The sequence below is a fragment of the Oncorhynchus masou genome, chromosome 21 (assembly GCF_036934945.1).
Source record: "Oncorhynchus masou masou isolate Uvic2021 chromosome 21, UVic_Omas_1.1, whole genome shotgun sequence".
In the NCBI taxonomy this organism is placed as follows: Eukaryota; Metazoa; Chordata; class Actinopteri; order Salmoniformes; family Salmonidae; genus Oncorhynchus; species Oncorhynchus masou.
This window is the reverse complement of record NC_088232.1, coordinates 24,014,097-24,028,856: the sequence shown is the minus strand read 5'-3', so window position 1 is coordinate 24,028,856 and position 14,760 is coordinate 24,014,097. Positions and strand designations below refer to the sequence as shown.

At 45.4% G+C, this 14,760-nt stretch overlaps 1 protein-coding gene across 3 annotated transcripts in view; it reads left to right on the top strand.

The window, feature by feature from the left end:
• Nucleotides 1–14,760, top strand: part of LOC135507985 (neuronal PAS domain-containing protein 3-like) — a 391,626-nt gene that overhangs the window by 112,029 nt on the left and 264,837 nt on the right. For all 3 annotated transcript variants that reach the window (XM_064927840.1, XM_064927839.1, XM_064927841.1), the window contains one exon: nucleotides 1,472–1,716. In XM_064927840.1, coding sequence (XP_064783912.1) covers nucleotides 1,472–1,716 — 245 coding nt within the window. The remainder of the gene's footprint in view (nucleotides 1–1,471; nucleotides 1,717–14,760) is intronic.

Genomic DNA, 14,760 nt, shown 5'->3' with positions numbered 1-14,760 from the left:
CATTTTTCATCTTCAGGGCAGAATCCCTCTCTTCCCTCATCTTTCAAGTCTGTTCTAACAGATTTAGCATTTGTGGTGGGACATTTTTTTATCTAGGTGTTGGCCAGTGGGGAACCCAGAGATTCCTGTCTGATTTATTGGCAACTTAATTGAAAATGGCTTGGGATGATGAACGCCATAGAAAGTTGGGAGTTGTGTTATGGAAGTATGGAACTGCTTCGAGTTCTTCGATGTAAAGTACACAATGACTGAAGGGGACGGAAGTGTTTGACTGGAACGATACAAGCCGATAGACTATAACCAATCATGCATCCTTCAATAGGTCATGTGATCTACTGCCGCTGTATAAAGGGCTTGAAAGCATATACCTGAATACAGTGCACTGTAAAGGGGTTAGCATGAATTTGACAGTAATTTACAGACAGCTTGGTGGCAGGTAAAATCATGTAATTTAATATTACAGTACACTTCACTGTAATATAAGTACAGTATCAAAGCAATTACTGTGTAATGACACACAGTACAATATCGTAAAATGGACTGTATTATACTGTAAAAAAAGGTGAATTATAACTATTTTAAACACATCTATTCTGACACATCTGAGAAATGTGCACCTGCAGTATATTTGTTACCAGTTCAGGCAGCTGACATGAATAAATCAATTGAAGTAGAAATATAGAGGAGAAATATCACACTGAGCTCTCAGACAGTGTAAAGTGAGGTCAGTGCAGTATTTGGCCTTTTTGAATATGATCTCATTTTGTGAAACTATTTCAGCTGTAGAGAGAAAGAGAGAGATCTATCTGGGCCTATTGCAGTGTCTTACGTTAAAAAAAGGCAGCAATCTGAAAGTCATTCAGCAGGCTGTCTCATGAGACCCAAGGCCAAAGCTAATCAGAACTTCGACCCACTTCTAAATTCCAATGACTGAATCAATTGTGCTGAGCGTTCCCAATGGAGTAGAGCAAGTCACTAACGGCCAAGACTGACTGACTTGGTGTGGTTGGTCCCATAGCCCTGTAACCTAGCCTAGCTCCCAAATGTCCCCCTTTTCCGTTTATTTATTTTTGAGGGTGCCATTTGGGACACAGACTTAGACTTCGTCCACAGTATGACAACAGGCAGGTGTCTGAGCTGACAGAGGGACTAGGGTCATGTTCAATAGGTCCCACCTTAGCAAAACATTTTGCAATGCAGAACAATATGTGTTCTAATTGGACAAGTATAGGTAGCCCCTCCCCTTTTCCAAAACGTTTTCTCCTTACTTAACCTGACCCTGGTCTTGCTTGCTTGCTATCTTGCTTATGGCGTCGAATGATGGCATGGCCTTTCTGTTCTTCCTGGTCGAAACCAAGGCCCTAACTTTCTGCTCGTCTCCCACCTAGTTTCACAGAGTGTTGCAAAAAGTGTTGTCCCTACTGAACACAACCCTGGTCCTCACTCCTGTCTCTTCTCCTGTCCCCACCAGGTTGCAGGCTCTGAGGAAGGAGAAGTCCCGGGATGCGGCTCGCTCGCGGCGGGGGAAGGAGAACTTTGAGTTCTATGAGCTGGCCAAGATGCTGCCTCTGCCCGGCGCCATCACCAGCCAGTTGGACAAGGCTTCCATCATCCGCCTCACCATCAGCTACCTGAAGATGAGGGACTTCGCCAACCAGGGGGACCCGCCATGGAACCTGCGCATAGAAGGCCCACCACCCAACACCTCCGTCAAAGGTCAGCTCCTTCTCCACCATGGTCCAACTACCCACAATTTAGTTCAGTTCAGTCTAGTTCAGTACCAACAGTTTCCATCAATGGTCCACTCAACTTACTAACTGTACAGTGATGATATCTATCTTTGTCTGAGCATTAAAATACTGTGACATTAAAGGATACTTTGGGATTTTGGATACTTCCCCAGAGTCAGATGAACTTGTGGATTTTATGTCTCTGTGTCCAGTATGAAGGAAGTTAGAGGTAGTTTTGCAAGCCAATGCTAACGAGCATTAGCACAATGACTGGAATTCTATGGGTATCTGCTAGCAGTTCATCTGACTCTGGGGAAGTAGATAAAGGGCCTCATTGCCAAAATCCAGACGTATCCATTTAAGGTGAAACTGTAAATTCAAATATTATGTGAGGTAAAATGTCAACGTTAATGACAGGATTAAGGTAATTTTTCACGTTTTACTGTACTCAGCCTACACACAATATTAGACTGGCAGGGAAATGAGGCACTCTTGTTACTGTCGTCTGGTCACAAATATTCAAAAAGTAAACATTTAACTTTGATAAATGTAGCTTTGCGCCTAGTACATGCAGCAATACTGAATCCAAATGTAACCGAATTTGCCTTTGAAATTGGGTATTTGTACAGTGCACTTAAAGGAGATACAGCTCTGTATATTTTAAAAGGGTATGCTGGAGTAGGAATGACCGTAAACATTAAAGTAAATTGCAGAAATGTTCAGTCAATGCACAATGTTTGCTCTGCACACACACACACACACACACACACACACACACACACACACACACACACACACACACACACACACACACACACACACACACACACACACACTCACACACACACACACACACACACACACACACACACACACACACCAGATGGCATCATTGTTGTCTGCCTTTGAAAAGACACATGCATTTTAATGAGAAAATGTATACGGCAGAATTATTTGGGTTGGAGCATCCTGCTAGATTTCCTACTAACACAACTAAGACCTATAGCCCACACTTTGCATTTAATCAAAGATGATTACACGATGCTGCCAGGAGGATTGAACCACCAACGTTTACATTTTGGATATTTTAATGACTACACACACCAAGGTGATGTCTACCCTACCTCTGTCTACCTCTGCAGAACAATGCTCTCTCTCTCCGCTGCGTGCCCTGTCCTTCCATGCTATCGACAGACAGATAGTGCCCGTCTGAATCGAATCACTAACTCACCACATTTTATTTGCACTACATTCTGAAAAGAGCGGCGTATTGATCCCATTCTTTTTGTTGCTGTGCATCGCCGGTAGCTAATGGAGACGGCTGACCATCTCCCTCTGCCCATGAATCAGTGTTATTTCTGAATAGGCTACATTAGATGAACCTGACCCGGAGCTTCCACAGCTTCCAGCGTGCCAGACACACCGCTGGCCGAAGAGCTTGGTTTACAGATGTCACACACACACACACACACACACACACACACACACACACACACACACACACACACACACACACACACACACACAAAGGAGCCAGGTTTGTCAATGCACTGTGTAAGATGGCAGGGAGGGAGGGGTTAGGAGGGAGGGGGCATATGCTAGGTTATTGTACCAGAAGAGGGAGCGGAGAGGAAAGGCCAGGATCATTTCTCTTCAGGGTTGTTTGTGCAACACAGATCAAGGTTAGCCCCACACAGCAGCAGAATAATATTGTTTCTGATACATGGCCGGCCCAGTTCATTTGGCAGGCCCAGTCTCTCAATCAATTTGCCTTGTGCCTTAACATACACACCCGTGTAGGTGTTACCATGAATATGTTATTATAGGAGATTTGCTGGGGGAGAAAACTGAGCCGGCTTCTGACAAGACATTTCGACTTAATAACTGATGATTGTAACCTTTAGGGAAATCTCAGTAGCACTGCCCCGGTTTTGTAAATTCACTCTGGTTTTGGAATGGATCTTTGCTTCGGGAAAATTCTCATTCTTTCTTTTTTTATTATTTTCTATTTTTGTTCAGAATAAAGCATGAGTAAGAGCTGGCGTTTGGATGGCGGTGATGTCTGTCTGAGTTGCCAAATGTCCTTAGAACAGCCTCTAGTGTGAGGAAGCTCGGCTAAGTAATAAAAGCGGTAGCCGATATTACTGGCATCGGAGCTAAAAGAATTTGACCTCCACTTCTCTCCAAACATTGTTGATTTATTATCGTAACTTCTCGCCTCTCCTCTCTTGCCGCTCTCCTTTCTCTCCTCTTTGCCTTCTAGTGACCTTTACTGTAATTGACCCATCAACTAATTTTTTCTGAGCGTTTTAACCGGAATTTGCTAGTCTCTGTCAGAGGCGGTTCACATCTGTTGAAGGACACTGCACAAACAAGCATGACCTTTCTCTTGTTTGGCGGCTGGCGCACGCCTCCTGACCCCCTCCAACCCCTCCACCACCTGGCCATTTTATTATTCATGCATGCAGAGCAGAGAGGCGCAGAGCAGAGAGAAGCAGAGCAGAGAGGAGCAGAGCAGAGAGGAGCAGAGCAGAGAGGAGCAGAGAGAAACAGAGCAGAGAGGAGCAGAGCAGAGAGGGGCAGAGCAGAGAGGAGCAGAGCAGAGAGGAGCAGAGCAGAGAGGCGCAGAGCAGGGGAACAGAGCAGAAAGGAGCAGAGCAGAGAGGAACAGAGCAGAGAGGAACAGAGAGGAGCAGAGCAGAGAGGAACAGAGAGGAGCAAATCAGAGAGGAGCAAATCAGAGAGGAGCAGAGAGGAGCAAATCAGAGAGGAGCAGAGAGGAGCAAATCAGAGAGGAGCAGATAGGAGAGGAGACGAGCAGAGAGGAGCAGAGCAGAGAGGAGCAGAGAGAAGCAGAGCAGAGAGGAACAGAGCAGAGAGGAGCAGAGCAGAGAGGAACAGAGCAGAGAGGAGCAGAGAGGAGCAGAGCAGAGAGGAACAGAGAGGAACAGAGCAGAGAAGAGCAGAGCAGAGAGGAGTAGAGAGGAGCAAATCAGAGACGAGCAGAGAGGAGCAAATCAGATAGGAGCAGAGAGGAGCAAATCAGAGGGGAGAGGAGCAGAGAGGAGCAAATCAGAGAGGAGCAGAGAGGAGCAAATCAGAGAGGAGCAGAGACGATCAAATCAGAGAGGAGCAAATCAGAGAGGAGCAGAGAGGAGCAGTGAGGAGAGCATTCACCAAAGTGCCACAATTTACAAAAATGCAAGAAATCAGATGGCTCAAAAACAACACAAAATGCTCAGAGACCGTCTTGCACAAATCATATTTGAACTATACAGTACATTACATTTTTGTAGGACATACATTACCAGTAAAGAGTTGGGACACACCTACTCAATCAAGGGTTTTTCTTTATTTGGACTATTTTCTACATTATAGAATAATCCAAATATGAATTAATTCTTACATTCAAATTCTTAAATAGATTCTTCAAAGTAGCCACCCTTTGCCTTGATGACAGCTTTGCACATGCTTGACATTCTCTCAACCAGCTTCATGAGGTAGTCACCTGGAATGCATTTCAATTATTAGGTGTGCCTTGTTTAAAGTTAATTTGTGGAATTTCTTTCCTTAATGTGTTTGAGCCAGTTGTGTTGTGACAAGGTAGAGTTGGTATACAGAAGATACCCCTATTTGGTCAAAGACCAAGTCCATATTATGCCAAGAACAGCTCAAATAAGCAAAGAAAAACAACAGTCCATCTTTACTTTAAGACATGAAGGTCAGTCAATCCGGAAAATGTCAAGAACTTTTAAAGTTTCTTCAGGTGCAGTCGCAAAAACCATCAAGCGCTATGATGAAACTGGAAAGGAAGAGTTACTTCTGCTGCAGAGGATAAGTTTATTAGAGTTAACTGCACCTCAGATTGCAGCCCAAATAAATGCTTTACAGAGTTCAAATAACAGACACATCTCAATATCAACTGTTCAGAGGAAGAGGAGACTGCGTGAATCAGGCCTTCGTGGTCAAATTGCTGCAAGGAAATCTGTCCTTTGGTTTGATGAGTCCAAATTTGAGATTTTTGGTTCCAACTGCCGTGTCTTTGTGAGAGTATATGTCACGCCCTGACCATAGAGAGCTGTTCATTCTCTGTTGGTTGGGGCGTGATAGTGGCTAGGGTGGGGCATCTAGGGGATTAATGGTTTATGTTGGCCTGGTATGGTTCCCAATCAGAGACAGCTGTTTATCATTGTCTCTGATTGGGTATCATATTTAGGCAGCCATTTCCTCATTGTGCTTTGTAGGATCTTGTCTACAGATAGTTGCCTGTGTGCACACCAGTAGCTTCACATTTTGTTTGGTGAGTTTCTATTAATTAAAATATGTGGAACTCTAGGCACACTGCGCCTTGGTCCAATCATCATAGCGATCATGACAGAAGATCCCACCAACAACGGACCAAGCAGCGTGCTCAGGAGATAATGGCATCTTGGTCTGTGGAGGAGATTAGGGAGAGAACATCCTGGACTTGGGATGACGTAAGAGCAGGAGAGAAGAGCCTGCCATGGAGGCAGGTGGAAGCAGCGAAGGAGGGACAGCGACGAAGTTGGGGAGGTAGGCCACAGAAACCCCAAGAAAAGCCGAGGAGTGAACCAGACCAAGTCTGGGAGAAGAAGGAGAGTTTGGAGGAGAGAGAAATGGGAGAGTTGTTGAGTTGGTGGAGGATGCACAGATTTGGAATAAAGGAACGTTTTGTCAGTTTGGTTCCACCTGAGTCAGCTCCCCGTACCCGTCCTGAGAAGTGTGTTAAAGTTCCGGAACAATTGATGCCGGTTATACACACCAGGTCTCCAGTGCACCTTCACAACCCAGTGCGTCCTGTGCCAACTCCTCGCACTCTCCCTCAAGTGCGCTTTCCCAGTCAGGACCGTCCTGTTCCTGCTCCTCGCACTCGCCCTGAGGTGCGTGTCACCAGTCTGGTGCCACCTGTACCGGTCCCACGCACCAGGCATCCAGTGCGCCTCCACAGTCCAAAGTTTCCAGCGACAGTTCCCAGTCCAGAGCCTCCAGCGACGGTTGGCGGTCCAGAGCCTCCTGCGACGGACGGCGGTCCAGAGCCTCCAGCGACGGTCTGCAGTCCAGAGGGTTCAGCAGGGGTTCTCAGTCCAGAGTCTCCTGCAACGATCTACGGTCCGGTGTCTCCGGCGACGACACACAGTCCTGTTCCTCCTGCGACGATCCCCGCACCAGAGCCGCCATGGAGGAAGACATCGTATCTGCGATCGGAGTGGGTACTTGGCCCTGCACTGGAGCCGCCCCCCGACGGTAGATGCCCACCCGGACTCTCCCCTATTGAGTCAGGTTTTGCGGTCAGAGTCCGCACCTTTGGGGGGAGGGGGGGGTATATGTTAGCCTGGTATGGTTCCCAATCAGAGACAGCTGTTTATCGTTGTCTCTGATTGGGGATCATATTTAGGCAGCCATTTCCTCATTGTGATTTGTGGGATCTTGTCTACAGATAGTTGCCTGTGTGCACACCAGTAGCGTCACGTTTCGTTTGTGCTTGTTTGTTTTGTTTGGTGAGTTTCTATTAATTAAAATATGTGGAACTCTACGCACGCTGCGCCTTGGTCTACCCATTATGACGAACATGACAGTATGTGAACAGATCATGTCAGTGATTTATTTAGAATTCAAGGTACACTTAACCAGCATGGTTACCACAGCATTTTGTTGCAATATGCCATCCCAGCTGTTTTGCACTTAGTGGGACTTTCATTTGCTTTTCAACAGGACAATGACCCACCATACCTCCAGGCTGTGTAAGGGCTATTTGACCAAGAAGGAGAGTGATGGAGTGCTGCATCAGATGACCTGGCCTCCACAATCACCCGACCTCAACCCAATTGCGATTTGGGATGAGATGGACCGCAGAGTGAAGGAAAAGCTGCCAACAAGTGCTCAGCATATGTGGGAACTCATTCAAGACTGTTGGAAAAGCATTCCTCATGAAGCTGGTTGTGAGAATAACTTCCCTGAAGGAAGGGGGAATTTGTCCACGTGACTGACTGTGTCAACTGAATAGGCCACAGTGTTGTTTGGTATCCAATGATAGCCTTGTGTTAAATTAGGGGTCTGAACTCTAGTCTGATACCGAACTTGATGTCCTCCTGACTTCAGAGTCTGGAAAGGCTGTTTCGATGTTGACGGTGCGCTGCGTTGATAATGAAGGGGACTGTGCTTTTACTCGTTGGTTCTCCTCGGACGGTAGGTTGCCTAGCGGTTAGAGTTTTAGGACAGTAACCGTTCAAATCCCTAACCTGGCAAGGTGGAAAAATCTGCTGTTCTGCCTTTGAGCAAGGCAGTTAACAACCCCAGGAAAAATACATTAGAGAGAACCAATCAATGCGTTTGCTCAGTTTCTGAGTGAAAATTGCATTAACAAACAGCTTCCAGTCCAAACCAGTGACTCAAAGCTCTTCATCGTTGGGTCACATCAGCCAGGCTATCAAGGATCGTCGTCAAAGAGGAACCAACCAGAGAGGCTGTCTATTCTCTTTGTCTATGTGTGGGCTTGCGCTATTTGATTTCCATCAAGCTGTTCGTGCTGCGTGTCAGTCCCCTGGATGTCCCCTGCACATTAAGAGTCTTAGCTTGTTTCCCAAATGGCACCCTATTCCCTATGTAGGGTCCCGGTCAAAAATAGTGCACTACATTGGGAATAAGGTGCAATTTGGGACAGTTGTGTTAATTACAGAGAGAAGAGAAACAGTGGGGTTTCTGTAGTTATGGTCCATCCAGCCCTTTCAGATTTGATGGTTTCAGTACTTAGCCTGCTGCTGGCACTAATGGCCCTCCATTATGGCTGGAATGACCAAACATAACTTATTTTACATGGTGGCAATATGTTTCCCACTTTGATGTTTTGCAAAGGAAAATGCTCCATATCAGGAAATGCAAGCCAAACAAAATGTATATGAAGTTTGTACTGTTTATGGTTATAATTAAACATTCAGTTCATACATATTTAAATCATTCGCTTGAGAAATGTGCATTCTTTTTTAGAACAAATTAAAAAGTGGACCACTGTGCACTTCTCACAAGTGTTGTACCTGTCACTTGGTGATTTTCTTTCTTAACTCAGCTGCAAAGCAACTATTAAAAGAATGGAATCAGTGCCAAAAACCCATGTACTTGTTCCAAAGGACACTGTTTTGTCAGTGACTTTTCACATTGACCTTGAGGTGTCTGAGGTCTATGCACACTGCCTTCTCTACTTCACAGTCTATCCCTCCCTCCCTCCCTCCCTCCCTCCCTCCCTCCCTCCCTCCCTCCCTCCCTCCCTCCCTCCCTCCCTCCCTCCCTCCCTCCCTCCCTCCCTCCCTCCCTCCCTCCCTCCCTCCCTCCCTCCCTCCCTCCCTCCCTCCCTCCCTCCCCAGCACTATATATATTATATCAATCCTTTTCCCACCAAATAATAACCTCCTTCCTATTGCCACTACTTGGGGGATATTACCAATCTGCCACCCACCTGATCAAGGGGGTAATGTAATATGAACTACTATAACTCTACATGTCAAACGGTGTTCAACACGTTACCTGGTTGAAGCCTTTGACCGCCTGGCAGAGCGATCTAGCTGTAATCCCTAAGTGGCCCGGTCCCTCCGTATGAAGGGCTTTTGGGTGAGCAGGTTGGCGCTGAAGAGGGCACTGATTAAAGTACACTATCCCTGTTGCCCATTGTGCCATGCGCATTGTTGTTGGTAATGAGGGAATTAATGGGATGCGTCCCAAATGGCACCCTATCCTTATATAGAGCACTACTTGTGACCAGAGCCCTATAGGTGTCCCTATGGTCCCTGGTCAAATGTAGTGCACAATTAAGGGAACAGGGTGCCATTTGGGGATGCAGCCGATGGTGTTTGCATCACAATAGACACTCAGGACACAGAAAATAAATGTTGCATTAATGCACCTTTTGGGAAAATGGCAGCTTGTATAGACACACATAGGTTAGTTAGTGTATTATAGTTGAGGAACTGCATGGACTAAACAGCTTCCTATATTTCTCTCTCAATTAATATATGGATAGTAATTTGCCCAGCTGTGAGTGTGAGATGTTCGATTCCCCAGTCGTGGTGTAAGAAAAATTGAATGACAGTGAGCAAAACAGCAGTAATTATAAAAGTAATTACTAAATGCTGATGATGCCCATAGGCTTTGCATAACTACATTTAGAAGAGGAAATTGCTTTTGGCTGCATTGGAAGGCTGGTGGGCATGTTTTTGTTATTTTCTTTATTTATTTTAATATGCACAACCAAGGAAAGTAATTGCCATGGAAACAATTACTTGTACACCTTTCTGTGGGCACAAACAGCTCTGGGAAGCATTGTTGTTGAACAATGTGTTTTAATGAAGGAGAATAGTGTAGTCACTTTGTTTATATTTCTTAACAGATAACAATTAAATGGAACACTGGGAGGGCAAAACAGTGTGGTTGAATACGAGTCATTTTCTTAGTAAATAAGACATTACTTTTTTTACAAGATGTTTTCTCTGGGACATGAAATCACATAGATGTTTGTGTGTTTGGTCTTTGTTAATGAAGAGTCTCTGTGTGTTACTGTGTAACTATGGTCCTAATGGCCTATTTCACTCATCAATGGAGACAACAAAGCAAAGGTTGCCACTTGCCAGTAGCTTAGTAGCTGTATGAAACTGCACTTCAGAATGCCCCCCCCCCCCCCCTCTGTGTGTGTCTATGTGTGCTTATGATATGCGTGTTTGTATGTTGATTGAATTTTTTGTTCTGAACTTGTATTATCAAAGCATTACTTCCTACACAACATGATTACTGTAAACTTTGTTTTTCAAAAGAAATTGGAGAGCCTTGTCGGACGGTTGTAAAAAGGTCAAGGGTTAAAAGCATTTATTTTATTACAGTACATGGCCTACTGTAGCTGCGTTAGTTGCTCATGTAACCAGGCACTATACCTTGTGTCGGTGGGCTCAGTAATTAGTGCTTCTGCAAATGGTCCAGTAATGGAGAAATAAATCAGAGGGACAGTTGGAATGAATATGGAAAGGCTTGTTTCTAGCGTTGTGACTGGCCGTTTAGTCAGCTGGACCTAATACCCACACAAAGTGGTACAAATCACCACCGTGGGTTTACATTACAGAGCCCAGAGTAGAGCAGCGCACTGCCTTCACATGGCCCTCTCACATTGCCCAGCCATGAAGGTCTCAGCTCTCTGCTGTAGCCAAGGTCCTTGTCCCAAGGACAACAACGGTCGTGGAAAATAGATTAAAGACTTGTCGATAAATCAGGAAATACAGAGGTGTAGCCTGAACTGAGAAATGATGCAGAAAATAATGAAATTGTGTAGGATGCAGTAAGAGTAGTTGCAGTAGGCTACAACAAGGGAATATACTGTATCACCAGGGTGGAGGAGTCATTTGGCAATGTACCGTACTGGTCTGTATTGGCCTTATCGGTCCTTACCTGCTCCACAGCAACAGCCTCAGTCAGTAGAACAGGCTAGACAGATGACAGGCTGCTCTCTGGATGAAGTGCATTCCGTTTGAAGTGCAATGTCTGAAAGCACAGCACGAAGGCTCAAATCAAGTGAAGGACATGTACCATTACAACTAATGTCCTTAATAATCTTGTTAGTCTAGTCCCTCTCAGTACCAGACAAATGGAACATTATTGGCTTATGGAGCCTGCAGTAAATAATTTAGTTTCCAATATTCAGCCTGCTTCGACAGTAAATTAAAATGACATGAAAGAGCTTGTTGAACAAAGAAAGTATCCAATCAAATGTAATTGTCTTGACTAAGGCAGCAGTAATACGTTTCATAATTAAACCAAGTTGTCTTGGTAGCTTTACAACCTTTCGCATGAATCAAAATGTCCAAAATAATTCTGTGATATGGTTTCTTTGAAAACATTACAGGGCCAATATCCTTTGACCGGGCAGATCTTCCTCTGTGTGTACAGGCTAGTGTAACACGGGGTCCAGTCAGTCCGCCTCTTCACTGTTCATTGTTCTGAACTAAATCATGTGGGCTTGCTCTGCTCTCACCACCTTTACTGTTGATTTATCCCTCTGACAAAGCTAAACTCCAGCATTGGCTAATGCAGCGCTACATTAATGGATGGGTGAGAGAGAGAGAGAGAGAGAGAGAGAGAGAGAGAGAGAGAGAGAGAGAGAGAGAGAGAGAGGGAGGGAGAGAGGGAGAGAGAGGGGGGGTAGAAGAAGAAAGAGAGAGCAAGAGAGGGGGACAACAGAGAGGGGGGAGAAAGAGAGAGATAGGGGTAGAGGAGGTAGATAGAAGGAGAGAAAGGCGATGGGAGCATGAAAGACACAGATACACGGAGAAAGCGAGAGAGAATGAGAGAGAGAGAGAGAGAGAGAGAGACTTTAGGTACTATGTCAGGTGAAGGTCAGAGAGGGCTCTGGCCTCTGAAGTGTTTGTGACGGTTCCTCCCACTCATACAGGACACAAATGACTCCCCTAATCATCCAATTTAATCGCACCATTTTCTGCCCCTCAATAGCCAGGCCTGGACTTAATCACTCTGTTTGCTTGCTGTCGCAAAGACCCTCATATCGAAACCAATGAATTTCTACAATTTAAAACGCATACAGTGGGGGGAGTTCGAGGGGATGCGTGCGGCGATAGAAAAGACATTGGCAGGGGTCTGAAAAACCAGCCAATTCATGCGTGAAGCATTTAGCTATTGCCATCTCAACCCATGACTAACAGTTTTCGGTCACCCGTTTCATTTATTAATGTCTATAATAAGCCCCTCTCTGATAACAGCCCTCTCTAAAAGCATTTTCTCTCTCTCTGTCTGCCTTGCTAAAATGTTGTGGTGTTGATATAATTTGGCCCGGCGTAGATTAAGCTCGAGGACGAAGGTGAATTGACTGCACCTGCCCTTTAATGAGGAGTGATAACAAGGCCGGTGGCGGGGGCATGCACAGTGGGGGTGTATCCCAAGTGGCACTCTATTCCCTACATTCCCTAGGAGGCCTTACCAAAAGTAGTGCACTACATTGGGAATCGGGTGACATTTGGGATGCAGGCTGGGATAGCATTGGACTCACCAGCATAGCCCCCACATAGCAACATCATTGTCATTGTTACCCAGAGATGTGTTGATGTGTTGGAGTCAGACAGGGAGAGAAGAGGCGTGAGCATCGCCCAGCCCTTCTGAAAGGCCACAGAGTGGGGGGACAGGAGATTCAGCTCCAGGGTGCATAGACAGACGGATGGACCGACGTGCAGGCAGGCAGAACGACAGACAGCTCCTCAGTACAGTGTCCATGGGGTCACCACCATTGGGACCGCAGCCCAGTCAATCAACAGATAGCCCCAAGGCGTCCAGCACAGCTTGGCCCCCAGCCTCACAAACACATATACACACACACACACACACACACACACACACACACACACACACAAACACACACGCATGCACGCACGCACACACACACACACACTCATGCACGCACGCACGCACGCACGCACGCACGCACACACACACACACACACACACACACACACACACACACACACACACACACACACACACACACACACACACACACACACACACACACACACACCGCCATCTCCCTCCTGACCACCACCAGCCTGTGCTAATGAGAATGTATATGTATTCATGAATAAAACATGAAGTCATTGTTTTTATTGTTAAGGAAGCCTCTTCGCCACTAGTAGCCAGAATGTTGATGCTGTCCACTGCTTTGAAGTCTCTGCCTGAATTTGTAAGCAACGTTTTGATGACTTATTGTAGCCATTTTGAACAATTACACACTCTCCCACTCTCCAAATCATCTAAGTAGGATAGTAGTTTAGTTTAAAGAACATCACTTCATTTAAGTTCCACCAGTCTCCAAGGACCAAAATATTAATTTGCGGTTTCCTGTCAATCATTTTCTTGAATATACACTTTTTGTAATTGAATTAGTGTGAGGAGGGAGGGGGTTTGGGAAATAGAGTTATAAGGATTATAGGCTTGACAGGGATAGTGTTGCAAATTGACTTTTGAGTCCTTGTAAGGAAGTAGATTTTGAAAGGAGTCCAACTTGCATTAACCTTGGAGGAGAGAAATAATAATAAACCCCCTGCGCTTTTTTCAAGACATCAACAATGTACGTTCAGGATTGGAAATCTGTGTTCATGTATTTTGTCAGGTAAAAACAAAGCTAAATGGACGAGGCGTCGTTGGGCGGGTCCAAATGGCACCCTATTCCCTATATAGTGCACTACAGAGAACAGTGTGCCATATTTAGGATGCGACTGTACATGCACTGTAGTTCTGTATCGCCGTGTACTCTCAGAGCAACACGCCAAGCCAATTACTAGTGAAGAAGAATGATGTGAGCGTCATGAGAAGTCGTCTAAACCCTTCCTTAGAGGCGTTGATCCCCATTGTTTAGCTGGGGTCAGGAGGAGCATGTTCTCCTGATTAATAACATCTTTCTTTTCTTCTCCAACGACTTGTTTGGGATGTCATCTATGAAGGAGATGCATCTCAGCAGTGAGACAGAGCACTGCGAGAGCAGCAGTCTAATTGTCACAACTAGAGTGTCACCCCCCTCCTTTTCCTCCATTTTTACATCCTCTCATTTGTCTTAACACAGCAGCGATCAGTGTTCCTTCCTGCCTCTCCTCTCTGCGCCGTGGCAACGAGACACCAGAAACACACGCACTGACGCCGTAAAGGAGCTGATGCCATTAAATGATATCAACATCAAGGCGGCAGTTTGATTTAGATTTTTCTGGGGGGGGGGGGGGGGCTACGGCATTTTCAAATTATGCAGATCCCTTAATTAAACTCAGCCAACGAGCTGTTTGACATTTTTTTTGTCTGTAGCTTAGCCTGTTGGTCTGCTGGAATTTGCATGTCTTTGGATGTTACACAGCTTTCTCTAGGCTCTCAGTGTAATATAACTCTCCCAGCAAACTGGAGAAATTCCCCAAACATTAGCTAAGATTCCCGTTAAGTTCTAGTTAGGATTTCATCTAACATTAGTTTGATAAAATGTTTAAAA